General features: G+C 45.9%; 1 protein-coding gene and 1 non-coding gene across 5 annotated transcripts in view; one reads left to right on the top strand and one right to left on the bottom strand.

Annotated features, from left to right (window-relative positions):
- Nucleotides 1-15,523, bottom strand: part of LOC124552232 (ubiquitin thioesterase OTU1) — a 77,569-nt gene extending 62,046 nt beyond the window's left edge. For all 4 annotated transcript variants that reach the window (XR_006967910.1, XR_006967911.1, XM_047126509.1 and 1 more), the window contains exon 1: nucleotides 14,883-15,523. Coding sequence is in view for 2 of the 4 variants with exons in the window: in XM_047126509.1 (XP_046982465.1) it covers nucleotides 14,883-15,303 (421 nt within the window). In the remaining 2 variants the exon portion in view is untranslated. The remainder of the gene's footprint in view (nucleotides 1-14,882) is intronic.
- Trnas-cga lies at nucleotides 11,964-12,038 on the top strand. The gene has a single exon. It is a non-coding gene; the product is annotated as a tRNA-Ser (tRNA).
- Nucleotides 15,524-16,015: the final 492 nt, after the last annotated feature.

Genomic DNA, 16,015 nt, shown 5'->3' with positions numbered 1-16,015 from the left:
GTACAGAGAAGGTGAGACAGCTGCTGCTAGACTATTAATGGCCACTAAAAATAGAGATACACTCGATACGGAGCCCTGTGGGCTCCCATTCTCCTGGATATGGGAGGAACTATGGGAGGCACCAACTCGGACACAGAAAATACGGAAGGACATGAAATTTTGAATAAAAATCAGGAGCAGGCCTCGGAGACCCGACTCGTGTAATGTGGCAAGGATATGATGTCACCAGGTCATTCATACACTTTTCGTAAATCAAAAACGATGGCACCAACTGGTTGCCATCTGGAAAAGGCTGTTCAGATGGCAGACTCGAGACACACAAAATTATCAATGGTAGAGTGACCCTGGCAGAAGCCGCCCTGACATGGAGCCAGTAGGCCACGTGACTCCAGGATCCATTCCAAGCACCGACACACCATACGTTCCAGCAGCTTATAAAGAATGTTGGTGAGGTTGATGGGCCAATAGCTATCCACATCAAGCGGGTTTTTGCCAGGTTTAAGCACCGGAATGCTGGTGCTCTCCCACCATTGCGATGGAAAGATGCCATCGCACCAGATCCGGTTGAAGATGACGAGATGATGCTTGTAGTCAGATGAGAGATGATTAATCATCTGACTGTGGATCTGGCTCAGGAGCTGTGTTGGGTCAATGTGCAAGGACACTGAGGAGCTCCCATTCTGTAAATGGGGCATTACAGGGTTCACTGTGGCGTGTAGCGAACGAGAGGACATTCCCATCCATCCGCCGTTTGAGGGTGCGAAAGGCTGGGGGGTAGTTCGATGCAGAGACTCAAGCACAGCGCTCAGCAAAGTGTTTGCGTCAGTAGATAACACACCTTTATGTTAATGCCAGGGACACCTGTTGGGGTCTGGTACCCAAAAAGATGTCTGATTTTCATTCAGACTTGGGAAGGTGACATATGGTCGAGACGTACGGGATGTGACGAACATCAACAAACTCAACATGTGATGCTGTGAAGTACAGCGGGAAGGCATACGGCCAAACTTCCAGCACTTAAAGCACTGCAGGGGAGGCATATATGGATTGACATCAAAGCGGTAGACCGTCACCTCGACCTTCTCGGGTAAGGTGTCACTCTCAAAGGCCAAAATGAAGGCACCGGTGGCAACCCGATTATCCCTCGGACCCCGATGGATACGCCGCACGAAATGAACACCTCGCCGCTCTAAACTGGTGAGCAGCTCGTCGTCAGACTGCAAAAGAAGATCCCTGTGGAAGATATGAGATGGAATCCAAAATTCTCGGGACTGGTGCTGCCATCTGGAAACTAGGAGTAGATCTTAGCACCACTAGGTGACGAGAGCTGCGTATCTGATGAGTCAGTGTACGGAGTGGCATTCAGCTGGGAGGACGTGTCGCGTGTCTGCAGTGATTTCTGTAATACTCTGTGTTTGGTGTGTGGCGATTTTACGATGGATCCGTGAACAGAACAGCACGTGTGTATCAAATTCTGTGCGAATCTCGAGAAAAGCGCTATGGAGAACTGGTTTTATGGTTATGACCCAGAGACATAGCAACAGTGATCCCAGTGGAAGAGCCCAGGCTCTCCAAGACCCAAAATGCGAGACAGGTGAAGACCAAAGTGAAGAGCATTATCATCGTTTTCGTTGATACCAAGCGAATTGTGCACCAAGACATTTTGTGACGTGTGGCAACGACAGCGCGAACTTTGGCGTAAAGAGAACTGGCTGCTACATCACGACAAGGCGTCCTGTCACATGTCCCTGGCCACCAGGACCTTTTTGGCAAAAAACAACATGGCGGTTGTACCCCACCCACCGTGCTCGCCAGATCTGGCACCTTGCGACTTCGCACTATTCCCAAAACTGAAACTCAGGTTGAAAGGCCGTCGGTTTTACACTCTAGAGAGGATTCGAGAAGCATCGTTGATGGGAACTACTTCGAGGGTGACGGTGACCATTAGTCCAAAGGTAAGGTTTTCAACACATGGCAGCACCACTCATGAAAAGTTTGGACAGCACCTCGCAATACCCAGGACCAAATTTAAGCTCTTATGTGGCACGATGGAAGCAGAAACATCCCTCAACTTGTTACAAGCGAGTAAAGTCCGAGACTGGGCAGAGGATGCCGTTTTTATCAAGGCTGACCCAGATCGCATTTTGGACAAGCCCTCCACCTCCTCAAACTTGTCATCTAAATGCTCTACAAAAAACTGTCGCTTCATCAAAACAAAGCAGTCTCCATCAGTTCTCGTACATACGGGGTACTGTGGTGAATAAGGTTCACTGCCATCCTTAGCCTGGCGTTCCTCCCACGGTGCGGGCAGGGAGGGGAATGATTTTGGGTCGTACTTTCCTGCATTGTACTGAGACTCGGAATGCTTAGAGACTGCTGGTGTTTGATCACCAGCAAGTGATGACGTGGTACGCTTTGTCGCGCGTCATCCACCCTGATGACACCAACTCCGACCAGGGGTACTCCCCACGAGCGTGGTGCCACCCAGCTGCAGCAAAGTCTCGATGCCCCAGGATGACGGGCATCTACTCCACGGCATACGTGGGAAGTTAACGGCACAGGCCCCGGCAGAGCGATCCCTGTGTTGTCAGGGCGCTACAGCCGACAGGGTACGTGGCAGCCCCACCACAACGGACTGGCTACTGTGCCGGATACGAGGTGCAAAGAAGACCACGGTCACCGTCGGCGCAAAAAGCGACACTGCACAGTGCACGGTGGAAAATGCACCCAGGAAGGCATCCTCGCCCAAGAGGTGGAGAATGAGCTGGACTGCAGTGCAACGACAAGAAAGTGGGCTAAAGATCTCTAGGCACGGTGGACAAAATGCACCGTGTAAGGCACCCTTCCCCAATGGGCTCGCTCTCTGGGAAAATTTTGAAAAATGGAGGTCAAACCCTACAGGGGACCACCACATAAAGTACGAAACATGTGAAACTCCTTTTAGTCGCCTCTTACGATAGGCAGGAATACCTCGGGGCCATTCTAATCCCCAGACCCGCAAGGGGGAGAATAAGAAGAGTGTACTGCCGTGTGTACTTATCTTTGCAAAGGTTACACACTTTATAAAATCTGCAACCTCCAAGAGTATTAAAATTGTGCTGACCGTGCACTGGTGAGAGAGATAATTCACCGCACTCGGTGGTAATAGGACTTTACATCCTGGCATCTACTGGTGCTTCATCTGGAGATTTCATCATGACTATCAGGAGATTCCCGGCTGTGTGTTATAGCGCTACTTGGGCATTTTGAGACAAAGTGACAACATGGCACGAGAAATCACTATTGAGACTTTTTTCCACAAGAAGATAAGTTAGAAGGCAAACCTCTACCCGGTGAGGCAGTTTCGGTCTCGGAGAAGGGACTTAACTTCGCACCCATCCTGAGGACACCACCCATTCTGGTTATTACTACCTCTCACGAACACGGAATCCTGTGATGCTGTCGAGGAAATCGGGCAGCAGACTCGCTACGCTCCGACACGGGGACCGGCGCCCACAAATAATACCTAGACGACAGAGAGGTTTGCTCTTCAATCTCTATGTTGGGATCAAAATATTGTAATGTTACTGGCAGGTAAAAGTATCACAATTTTCCTCTCCAGACCAATGTCCTTAAGCAAGATGAAGCAGTTATCGGACGACTCTGCATATTGCCTTCAATGAGCACCCCGCACCCCACAACCAAAATTTAATGAAGAACTTCGGAGCTTTTCGAGAACAGCACAACTTCTAAAGCTGTGGCCAAGAGGCTACATACAAAGGTACCAAACTATACAAATTGTCTAGGATTCATAAGGATATTGTGTCTCAACCAACAGTAATATTGGGGTGTCAACATACAACTCTGCTAAATGCCTAGAAGCATAACTGAGTCCTTTAGTAGGAAAATGTGAGTACCAAATTTGCAACTCAGAAGATTTCGTCAACCGGCTCAAGAACTTGCAATTTGCACAATCGTATATTCTCGTTAATTTTTACACAGTTATAATTTTCACTGGAGTGCCTTTTTGCGAATTACTGTCACTGGCAGAAGCTGGAAGTGGAGCTTGTCAATTTGTTTAAGGACCGGCTCATCTCAACTTACTTTTTATTCAACGAGCAATGCTTTAAACCGACTGATGGTGTCGCAATGGATAGTCCATTGTCACCCATTGCAGCCACTCTTTTTATGGAAGATTCTGAGGAGAGAGCACTCCAGTCGGTGGAGTTGAAACATTCACACTTTCGTAATCTGGCCCCGCGGCACTGCAACACTGGATTCATTTTTGCAACACCTGAATTCTGTTCAGTTGAAAATCAAGTTTATGATGGAGATAAAAAAATTGTGAACTACCATTCCTGGTCACGATAGTGTGGAGAAAAAGAGGACGGTACTTTGGGTCATGCTGTGTACCGTACCTCCACATAAGGACGTACATTCACAGACCACCAGCGGGCACCATCCTGCACAATGAAGTGGCACGCTTACCACGTTGGTCAACAGAGCACAAGCCATATCGTATTCAGACAGCTTATCTGATAAGCTATGCCACAAATATTCCAAACAAGAGATTCACTGTGGCTTACAACCGGCATATGTTAGACAAAGAGGAGCTGGAAGAAAGTGAAGAATAAAAGAATGGTTGTCTCGCCATACATTGGCGCTGTTTCTCCTAAAATAGGAAGATTATAAAAGAAACAAATGTTAAACATCTCTCCCATCCACCAACAAAACTTAGGGCTCTTTTAGTTTCAGTGAAAGAATTTTAGGTTAAATCGTGTGACCACCTTCTCTTCGGCGTGAAACCACACTGGTGCTACGCAACATCAAACGGTGTGCACGTGTCAGTCTCTCTACCAATAGATGCACCACCGCACCTGCAGTTATGTAGTGCCACTTTATGTGTAAGGCAAAGGTAGACGCACTGACCAGATTTCACGTGAATGAGCCTCACAATACAATCCTTTAAGTGTTGCTCCCATTGGGATAAGGAGGACACGATTACATTAATAACAGCAAGAACAGAGCCGTTTGTTCATTTTAGCAGCACTCCATATTTATAAATGGAACCGGAAGAAGCCCTAATAACTGGAACAATGGGAAGAACTTTCCACCATGCACTTTACAGTGGTTTTCAGAGTGCGGATGTAGATATTTACTGGTATAACAACCAACCTACTGTCTTATCAGAATGAACAGCCACTGCCAAACTGTGGCCGACAACAGGGTTGATCACTCAGTGGCACAACATGCAGCCGAGAACAATCGCAGCTGAGCACAATGCGCAAGAATTCCATTTCTGCTTCACAATCCCAGCCCTCTGGACCCATCCCTCCACCACCACCACCTTCTCTGAACTATCCAGATGGAAGTTATCCTTACAACACATCCTTTATACCCATAACCCTCCTAGCATCAATCTTCATGAACCCACTGTCCCCACACTCTCACACTGTCACAGTTTCCCTTCCTCTGTCCTGTCACCTCCTCCCAATCCATGTCATATCCATTGTGCACCACACCACACTAACTCATATACCCATACATCACATGTCTGTCCCAGACACATACCACCCATACGTCCCGCTTCCCTAGCCAGCAAACCTGCTGCCACCTTTGGAGCCACTACCACCCCACCTGACGCAAACCAATCTACCTGCTGAAATGCATACCTGGCTGGCATTTTGTTTCCAGCTGACACAATGTCTGGGCACAGATTGTGTGTGTGTGTGTGTGTGTGTGTGTGTGTGTGTGTGTGTGTGTGTGTTTTTGTGTTTTTGTGGTTTTTGGGGCGCACAACTTCAATGGTCATTAGCGCCCAGACTACGTTAGGAATGCACCGCGAGGCACAAGTTTAAAACAGCAACTAAAAGGGAAAACACGATAAAAGACAGATTGACAGGCATAGGATTAAAAAAACAGCATAATCAAATGTCCTTAGACAGGTTTGTCAAGTTGATAAAACGAAGAACGCAAGCAGCTGCTCCTGGGTCATCCGCTAAAATGGCATCTAGAGTACATGGCAGGCCAAGATCAAGACGCAGTGTATTTAAATCCGGACAGGACGTTAAAATGTGGCGGACCGTCAGCAAGTGCCCACACGGGCAGAACGGCGCCAGCGCAGCCGTCAGCAGATGGCGGTGGCCGAACCGGCAGTGTCCGATTCGTAAGCGGGCCGAAACGACCTCCTCCCGCCGAGAAGGGCGTGAGGACGACGTCCGAGCCGCGGGAAGAGGTTTCGAGGCCCGAAGCTCGTTTGCAGTAAGTGTAGACCAATCGGCATGCCACAGTGATAAAATGCGCTGACAAATGACCCTACTAAAATCAGACGAAGGCACACAACGAGAAGCTGTCCAAGGCTGAAGGACCGCAGCCCTGGCCGCGGCATCTGCAGCTTCGTTCCCAGGGATACCGACATGGCCAGGAACCCACATAAAAGTAACTGGAGAACTGTTGTCCGCCAGCTGCTGAAGAGAGCATCGGATCCGGTGCACGAAAGGGTGAACCGGATACGGATCACTGAGACTCTGGAGTGCGCTCAGGGAATCGAAGCAGATGACATAAGCAGAATGTCTGTCGCGGCAGATGTAAAGAACAGCCTGATAGAGGGCAAAGAGCTCAGCTGTGAAGACCGAACAATGGCCATGAAGCCGGTATTTGAAACTGTGTGCCCCGACAATAAAAGAACACCCGACCCCGTCATTGGTCTTAGAGCCATCTGTATAAATGAAGGTCATATAAATGAACTTCGAACGAAGTTCGACAAAACGGGAGTGGTATACCGAACCGGGGGTAACCTCCTTTGGGAGCGAGCTGAGGTCAAAGTGAACGCGAACCTGAGCCTGGAGCCAAGGTGGCGTGTGGCTCTCGCCCGCCCTCCAATAGGTGTCGTAAGCCTTCTCCAAATCAAAGAACACAGCTGCGGTCGGGCGCTTCCGCAAGAAGTTATTGGTAATGAAGGTCGACAAGGTAACCAGATGGTCAACAGCAGAGCGGCGCCTACGAAATCCACATTGTACAATGGTAAGTAGGCGTCGAGATTCAAACAGCCAAACCAAACAAGAGTTAACCATTCGCTCCATCACCCTACAGACACAGCTAGTAAGCGAGATGGGTCGATAACTGGAAGGCAAGTGCTTGTCCTTCCCCGGCTTAGTAATCAGTACAATAGACTCGCGCCAGCATGCGGGAACATGTCCCTCAATCCAGATGCGATTATAAGTACGAAGAAGGAAACCTTTACCCGCAGGAGAAAGGTTCTTCAGCATCTGAATATGAATAGAATCAGGCCCTGGAGCGGAGGACCGTGACCGGGCAAGTGCATTTTCGAGTTCCCGCATGGTGAATGGGGCATTATAACTTTCACGATTCGAGGAGCGGAAGTTAGGTGGCCTAGCCTCCTCTGCCTGTTTTCGGGGGAGGAAGGCAGGGTGGTAATGAGTGGAGCTCGAAACCTCTGCGAAAAAGCGGCCGAAGGCATTGGAGACATCCTCAGGGGCCACAAGGACGTCATTCGCGACCGTCAAGCCAGAAACTGGTGAGTGGACCTTAGTGCCAGATAGCCGGCGCAGGCTACCCCAGACAACAGAAGAAGGAGCGAAACTGTTGAAGGTGCTTGTGAAAGAAGCCCAGCTGGATTTCTTGCTTTCTTTAATAATACGATGACACTGCGCACGTAATCGTTTATAATTGATACAATTCGCCGCTGTAGGGTGGTGTTTAAAGGTGCGTAAAGCACCTCGACGAGCACGCAAAGCGTCTCTACATGCTGCAGTACACCAGGGGACCGGTACGCGACGTGGAGAAGAAGAAGTAGTGTAAGGGATGGAATATTCAGCAGCAGTGAGAATGACTTCTGTGAGGTGTGCGACCTGACTATCGCAGCTTATGAAGGTTTGATCCTGAAAGATCGCCCTGGAAGAGAAGAGCACCCAGTCTGCTTTGGAGATGTTCCAACTAGTTGAGCACGGAGAGGGGGTATGATGCAGGAGATGGATAACACACGGAAAGTGGTTGCTCGAATATGTATCAGAAAGTGCATACCACTCAAACCGGCGTGCAAGTTGGGTAGTACATATAGAGAGGTCTAAATGGGAATAAGTGTGAGATGTGTCCGAAAGAAAAGTAGGGGCGCCAGTGTTGAGGCAGACAAGATTGATCTGGTTGAAAAGGTCTGCTAACAGGGAGCCCCTCGGGTAGGATGCTGGAGAGCCCCAAAGGGGATGGTGGGCATTGAAGTCTCCAGTTAACAAAAATGGTGCAGGGAGCTGAGCAATAATTTGCACCATGTCTGCCCTGGTAACGGCAGATGACGATGGAGTGTAAACGGTACAAATGGAAAATGTAAAAGTGGGGAGAGTAATTCGAACGGCAACTGCCTGCAGGCCGGTGTGCAATGTGATGGGATCGTAGTAAATATCATCCCGGACCAGGAACATAACCGCTCCATGAGCCGAAATACCTGCCACAGGGGGTAGGTCAAAACGCGCAGAGGTGTAGTGTGCCAAGGCAATTTGATCGCATGGGTGTAGCTTCGTTTCCTGGAGGGCTACAACGAGCGGACGGTGCAAGCAGAGCAGCAACTTCAAGTCCTCTCGGTTGGAGCGAATGCTGCGAATATTCCAGTGAATAAGTGCCATCGTGAGAAGAAAAAGAAAAAGAAGATGCAAGAAGGGGTCACCTCGAAGGCCGCTGAGGGCCTGGCTTCGAGCGAGCACTGCTGCCGCTATCAGTAGGCGGACAATCATCGTCCATTGCTTCTATAAGTTCATCGGCCATCTTGTTAAGATGGCCGGGAGGGGGAGCTTCCTCCGCCGGTGAACAGCCAGATGTTCGGCTACCAGCGGTGCGGCCAGGCGAAATGGATGACGGCCTGGGGCGGCAACCGCTGGGTGGCGCAGGAGAAGAAATGCGCCGTGGCGGAGAAGGAGAACTGTGCTTCCTATGAGCCTTCTTGGAAGGCCGTTTAGTGGAAGTACTGGTCGATGGCTGGGAGCTCGAGGTACGTAGGAAGTCTGCACGGGATGGTTCCTTCTTGAAGGCCCGTGCATCTGACTTCTGGGTCTTCGTCTTGGCAGAAGCTGATGAAGGTGCTTGTGTCTGAGGGGTGACGAGAGGAAGAGGAGACGTCGACCGGGCGATCTTAGCACTGGCCGAACGGACGATCGTAGTGCTGAAGGTAAGATCACATGTCTGCGTTGCCGTCTCCCTGGTAGTCCGAGGAGAGGTGAGGACAGTACTGTATTTCCCCGCTGGGAGCAGCGTGGGCTTCCTACTAGCAAATAGCTTGCGAGCAGCCGAGGTGGACACTTCCTCTTTGACACGAATTTCCTGTATGCAGCGTTCTTCCTTATAGACAGGATAGTCGCGGGAGGATGCGGCATGATCACCCTGACAGTTCACACAACGAGGAGACGGAGGTGGACAGTCACCCTCATGGGCATCCCTGCCACAAGTGACCCATTTAGCCGCATTGGAACAAGACTGGCGAGTGTGATTAAAACGCTGACACTGGTAACAGCGCGTAGGTGTCGGGACATAGGGGCGAACAGAAATAACCTCATAGCCCGCTTTGATACGCGACGGCAGCTGAATACTATCAAAGGTCAAGAAAAGTGTACGGGTCGGTACAAGGTCATTGTTGACCTTTTTCATGACCCTATGGACAGCTGTCACGCCCTGCTCAGCGAGGAAAGACTGAATCTCCTCGTCAATCAATCCGTCGAGTGATCTAGTGAATACCACACCACGAGACGAATTCAAAGTGCGGTGAGCCACCACCCGGACAGGGAATGTGTACAGGAGTGTGGCCCAAAGCAGTTTTTGTGCCTGAAAGGCACTCTCAGTTTCTAGTAACAAGGTACCGTTACGCAACCTGGTACAGACAGATCCGGCGATGGCATCTATGCCCTTCTGGATAACGAAAGTGTTGACAGAGGAAAAATCCTTTCCATCCTCAGATCGAGAAACTACGAGGAACTGTGGGGCAGGCGGTAGTACTTTTGTCACTGGTGGCTGGTCAAGTTTCCGTTTTTGGGCAGAAGTTGAGAGAGAAGGAGAGAAATCCATTGCGGAGGAATCCCCCATGATTGCCAGCGTCTCCGATGGCACGCTCCTTCCTTGGGGGGACCCTCTCAGAGGGCACTCCCGCCTTAGGTGAATGTTTACACCTCAGGTCACACCTCCCGAGAAACAGACGGAGGGACCAATCGCCATGGTCAGAAGGTATCAGCTCAGGCAATCACCCCTTCCTGGGCCTGGCCTTTACCAGGGGGGTACGTGCATGCCTTACTTGTCTACCCAGGGCAGGGAATTACGCGTTACCCCATCACTGGCTACGCGTGCGAACGCATGGGTCGGCCTTCCGGCACGCTCAGGGAGGAAGGAAGAAGAGGAAAAAGAAGGGAGAGAAAGGACAGACTGTCTCAAACGCCGAGGCGGAGACCAAAGAAGGCAAGGAGAAGAAGGCAAGTGAAAGAGTAAGTAAGACAGTGAGATGGAGAAGAACAAAGAAAGGAACCAACCAAAGGAAGGAAGAAACCAGAAGAAGTGAAAAACCAAAATGACCGCAAATATAGGTCATGGAACCGTCCATCTCCGGATGCAGGCACTAACTACCCCTTTGAGGGGGAGGGACTCCTTTTAGTCGCCTCTTACAACAGGCAGGTATACCTCGGGCCTATTCTAACCCCTGGACCCGCAGAGAGAGAGAGAGAGAGAGAGAGAGAGAGAGAGAGTGTGTGTGTGTGTGTGTGTGTGTGTGTGTGTGTGTGTGTGTGTGTGTGTGTGTGTGAAGAAGAGAGGAGAGGAGAGGGGCGCACTCTAGCTTGACAAAGGATTTATTCCAAAATCTAACAAGTTTTCTTTTTCTTTTGTGTTTGTATGTCGACAAGACAATGCTTCTGCTGTTCTGTGAGAGACTCCTAAATCATTTAAATCCTAAGGGAGGTTGACAACAGCAAATTGCATATGAAAGCTTTTATAAAATTTTAAAATCTTGGTCTGCTAGCCATTTGCATCTACAAATATATTGGCTTCCTGGTGTACCTTCAATAGCACTACAATTCAAACTTTTACGTAGTGCTTTGCATAAAAAAACCAACTGAAAATGGCAAATGTACTTTAAAACAAACAACTACAGCACTGATAGACTTATGAATCACTAGCAATAAATTAAATATAATTGGGATTAGTTGTCGTAGATTCATGGCATTGTGTTAACAATGTTCACCATGTTAATGGTGAAGATACAAGCCTTAAAACAATCATGGTAACGTCACTAACAACACAAAAACATTAGCAAAATCAAATCCAATGAACTAGTAACACCTCCACAGGGATAGGTGCTTTTTGGACTGGGAATTTTCTTTTTATTAACATCTTCAAATACATTAAAAACCTGATTTAGGTCAGGGATGTAAATTTAACTACAGAACACGTAATGTATACAACAAAAATATTGGTGTTATATGTTCTTTGGTATCGCATTCCAGCTAATACATTTAAATGAGAAATAAAAGATTTATTAACAATCCACAGTGTAACTTCCTGGCAGATTAAAACTGTGTGCTGGACCAAGACTCGAACTTGGGACCTTTGCCTTTCGCAGGCAAGTGCTCCACCAACTCAGCTACCCAAGCACGACTCACACCCTGTCAAGCTGTGAGGACGGGGCGTGAGTCGTGCTTGGGTAGCTCAGTTGGTAGAACACTTGATAGCGAAAGGCAAAGGTCCCGAGTTCGAGTCTCGGTCCGGCACACAGTCTTAATCTGCCAGGAAGTTTCATATCAGCGCACACTCCGCTGTTGAGTGAAAATTTCATTACAGAAACATTCCCCAGGCTGTGGCTAAGCCATGTCTCCGCAATATCCTTTCTTCCAGGAGTGCTAATTCTGCAAGGTTCGCAGGACAGCTTCTGTGAGGTTCGGAAGGTAGGAGACGAGGTACTGGCGGAATTATAGTTGTGAGGATGGGGTGTGAGTCATGCTTGGGTAGCTTAGTTGGTAGAGCACTTGCCCGCGAAAGGCAAAGGTCCCGAGTTCGAGTCTCGGTCCGGGGCACACAGTTTTAATCTGCCAGGAAGTTTCATATCAGCGCACACTCTGCTGTAGAGTGAAAATTTCGTTCTAGAATCCACAGTGTGTATGGAATTAATGAATATTTAGAATATTGCTCAAATCTGTAGGTTCTGCCTCAATCGTTCTTCTCAGCAATTTAGTTTTACCTAGGAATGCTTTGATGATTGTAGAGATCTTTTACTAATTTGCTCATGTTAATTAATGAGTGTAGTTGCATCACTTGTGGCCATATAAGTAGACATGAAATTCTATTTTCTTACACACATGAAACTAGATTACTGCTCATTTTAGAAGAATCAATCAAGGTGTATCTTTAGTGTCTATATTTGTGTACGTAAAATTCTGTTTTCCTTGCACCTAATTTAAGTACAATATTGTTTATTACATTGTAATCTTCTGAACAATTTGCAGCAGGACCCTCAAACTGCACGGTTGGCATGATGGGAATCAGTATCCGCATGCAGCCATTCAGAAGGTTATGGGCAGCATCAATGTTCCAACACTTCAGCGGGTCATGCAGAATTTCGGTATTCGTCTGCGCCACCCATGGCCAATGATGGCAAGCGTATCGAATGAGTCATAACCTAAATCTGAATATTTGTAGTGACATTTACATGTTGAATAAAGTGTGTGTGTGTGTGTGTGCACTGTAGTTTGTAACTAATTTATGTTTTCTTCTTTTCTTTCCAAATAGTTCAATAACTGTCACCCTGTATCAATCTAGATGTTGTATGCAACTTATATTTACTATATCTTGACACATTTATATGTCAGGTTCTATACTGTCTTGCATTTTGACAAGTCCTATATCAGGAACATGTTAAAAAGGGTGCTGCATAAATAAATAAAAATATATAAACATAACCTTGTCCTGGAAATACACTGCAGTTCAAACTCTTGAGGAAGATTAGGTTTTAGCATTCCATATATGTCAATGTCATTCCGCTTAAGTCCGAGAAATCATCCTGGCTTTCACCTTTAGCGATCTAGCAAACTGACAGTAAACTTAAATCTTGATGAATGGTTGAGGATTTGAACTGCTGCCATTACTGAATACTAGTCGACTGCCCCACCACTACACTATCTTGGGTCATTTCCTACAGTTCATTCTATCACTAAGCTAAAAAAATGGATCGCCATTCCCACTATCTTTATGTAGGTTTAGTACACAACACTATCTAAGCCACCACTCACAAGAAATAGATGACATATTATAAACAAAATGTACAACTGAAAAACACAAACAAAAACACCCCAAGACACTTTCTACATAGTATATCATCACATTTCAAAGAGTACACCATATTTTTTCCATTGTTTACTAGACCCATATAATCTTATTTGTACACTTGATAAACTATATTAATACTTCTCCTTTTTCTGAGCTCAACATTCCGTTAATGATTACTGAATGCACACTCATTGCGGACTTGAAAAATGAAGCCACCGTTCAACACATTCACTGAACATTGCAACGGACATATGATATCCTAATGGTGTCAGTATGACTAGTAATTATATTGCGAATAAATTAGAATATATACTAAACATTAGACAAATATTATTCATTTGGCCAGTCTACAGATATGTTGCTGAATGTCTGTGTAGTTGTGTCAGTGCTAGTGTAGTTCTGTGTTTGACTAGCATCACTTTTGTAATTGTATTCTCTGTGTTCTATATATCTTCTATACTTTACAGTTGTAAATATTACTGACTGCTCAGTGCAAGTGAATGTGCATGTGTGTGATCGCAATAACTTGATATACTCATTTGTTGAACTCTTAAAAATAACAGTGGCAGAAGATTTGTTAATTTAACTTCTTTAGTTGGTTGGTTGATTTGGGGGAGGGGACCAAAGCAAGGTCATCAGTCCCATTGGATTAGGGAAGGACAGGGAAGGAAGTTGGCCGTGCTCTTTCAAAGGAACCATCCCAGCATTTTCCTGAAGCAATTTAGGGAAATCATGGAAGAACTAAATCAAGATTGTCAGATGTGGGTTTGAACAGTCATCGTCCTGAGCGCCACGTCGCTTGGTAATTTTTATAAGTAGTTTGTATTCAGTTATATATATGTTCCTGATGAGGCACATAATGACTAGCTATAGTAAATCTTGTATGCTTTGTAAATTCTCTTGGTCACACAGATCTCAATGAATACAAAGCAATTGACCACATAGATATCCAATGCACTAAGTGAGTTTTCTGGAATACAGTATCCACTTTACAATTGTCAATAAATTCACATATTACGCAAACAATTCAGGAACCTATGTTAACAATTACAGTAGGTTTTAAAATAATAGCATTTACCACCTGCTAAAATTTGTCCACTCTGATATTTGTACAGCCTAGTGCGACATAAATTCAAAGAGTAAAGAAACCAACATATTAATAGCTCTTTCAGGTATCTGCATCACACAGAAATAGTCCTTAGAATTCATATATTAATAGTTATTTTTTATCCGTAGCACAAATACTATATACTGCACATGTTGCAAATTATTGCATTGAGCATGTAGACTACACTAATAGCAAGAAAACAAAAAATTTCGGGTGGAAGCATGAATCTATTTAATACAGGCCAAGGCCATGCTATTTAATAAAATTAATCTAATGAGTTTCTCCCTGAGAGGGAGAGGGGGGGGGGGGGCTGGTGGACTTCACACACAGTAAGTAAAATGAAGTTCATATGACCACGCCATTATACAGACAGAATCCTTGCACATGAAAGTTTACTAGGATTACTACAAGCACTGAAATGCTAATTGTGGGTTATAACAAATTACGAATATGAAACAAAAAGAGTCATCATTTACTTAATTCTCACCTCCAAGGACAAAGCCAATGCTCGTAAACAAGCAAGAGTTGTCGGCAGGAACTATTTTCCGCATAAGAACCCCTGGAAAGTCACTGATTGCATCCGTTACGTGAGGTCTCACTCTATCGTTATCCAGTCTAGTTGCAGGAATTACATCGTTTCTTGAAATCACTTTTGGTTTTGCACCAGGTTTATTTTCAACTATTAAAACATCACCAGACGATATTCCGACGTTTCTTAAGTTCGCTTCGTTGTCTGATAAATCTAGTGCTTTCGGGGGATAGCCACTCAGCACATGAAGGTTCATTTCTCCTATATTCGTCAACGAACAGAGCTTTGTCTTCAGATCACGTACAGTACTTGCTGCTGTTAATCCTTCAACTACGTTCTGTCCCGACTTCGTTTTTAATTTCAAGACAAGTGAAGACATATTAAAGGCAGTTCTGGACTACAACTTAAAAATAGGCCTGGTATCTACACGTATGTGATTATAGTGCACCACATTCAAAGTTCTGCAATGAGGAGACTTGCACTTTAAAAACTTAACACATAATCAACAAAAGTATGTCAGCCAGGACATATATATTCATTTGTAAACAATCACAGCCGTATCATCTGCTAGTTATACTGCGCCATAAAAGACTTTCAAGAGTGCCAATAACAGATCTGAAATAAACAGAATATTTTGATACGAGTGTTTGTGTGCCTGCCTAGAAATACGAGATGAAGAAAACGATGTATCATAAACTTCTTCTTTTTCGATTATTCGTTGTAACAAATTGCTGACAGTAACTTTTAATTTTAAGATGTTGGCACCAAATACGAGTAAAAGGTCAATGACATTTAAAAAGAATTAAATGGCAGTTTTGAAAGTCATCATTCCGGTATTTGAGAGCTTGATATTTTTAAAAGGTTAATTTATAGATATTGCCAGATGAACAAGTACCTAGTGCACTTTTTGAAGTTTTATGTTCACAAAAAATTAAATTTATCACTACTCACATAGAATCTCTTTGCCTCGGATAGTCTCTCGCCTCACAGAAGCGCGATGTTTAAAAGAAACTTTCGAATGTTCAAAGCGAAACAGCGACGCAACAAATTCAGTGGATATCAGGTAGCTGTTCTGTTTTACAAATAGCTGT

The sequence above is a fragment of the Schistocerca americana genome, chromosome 10 (assembly GCF_021461395.2).
Source record: "Schistocerca americana isolate TAMUIC-IGC-003095 chromosome 10, iqSchAmer2.1, whole genome shotgun sequence".
Lineage (NCBI taxonomy): Eukaryota > Metazoa > Arthropoda > Insecta > Orthoptera > Acrididae > Schistocerca > Schistocerca americana.
Note: the sequence above shows the minus strand (reverse complement) of the source record. Positions and strands in the feature narration are given on the sequence as shown.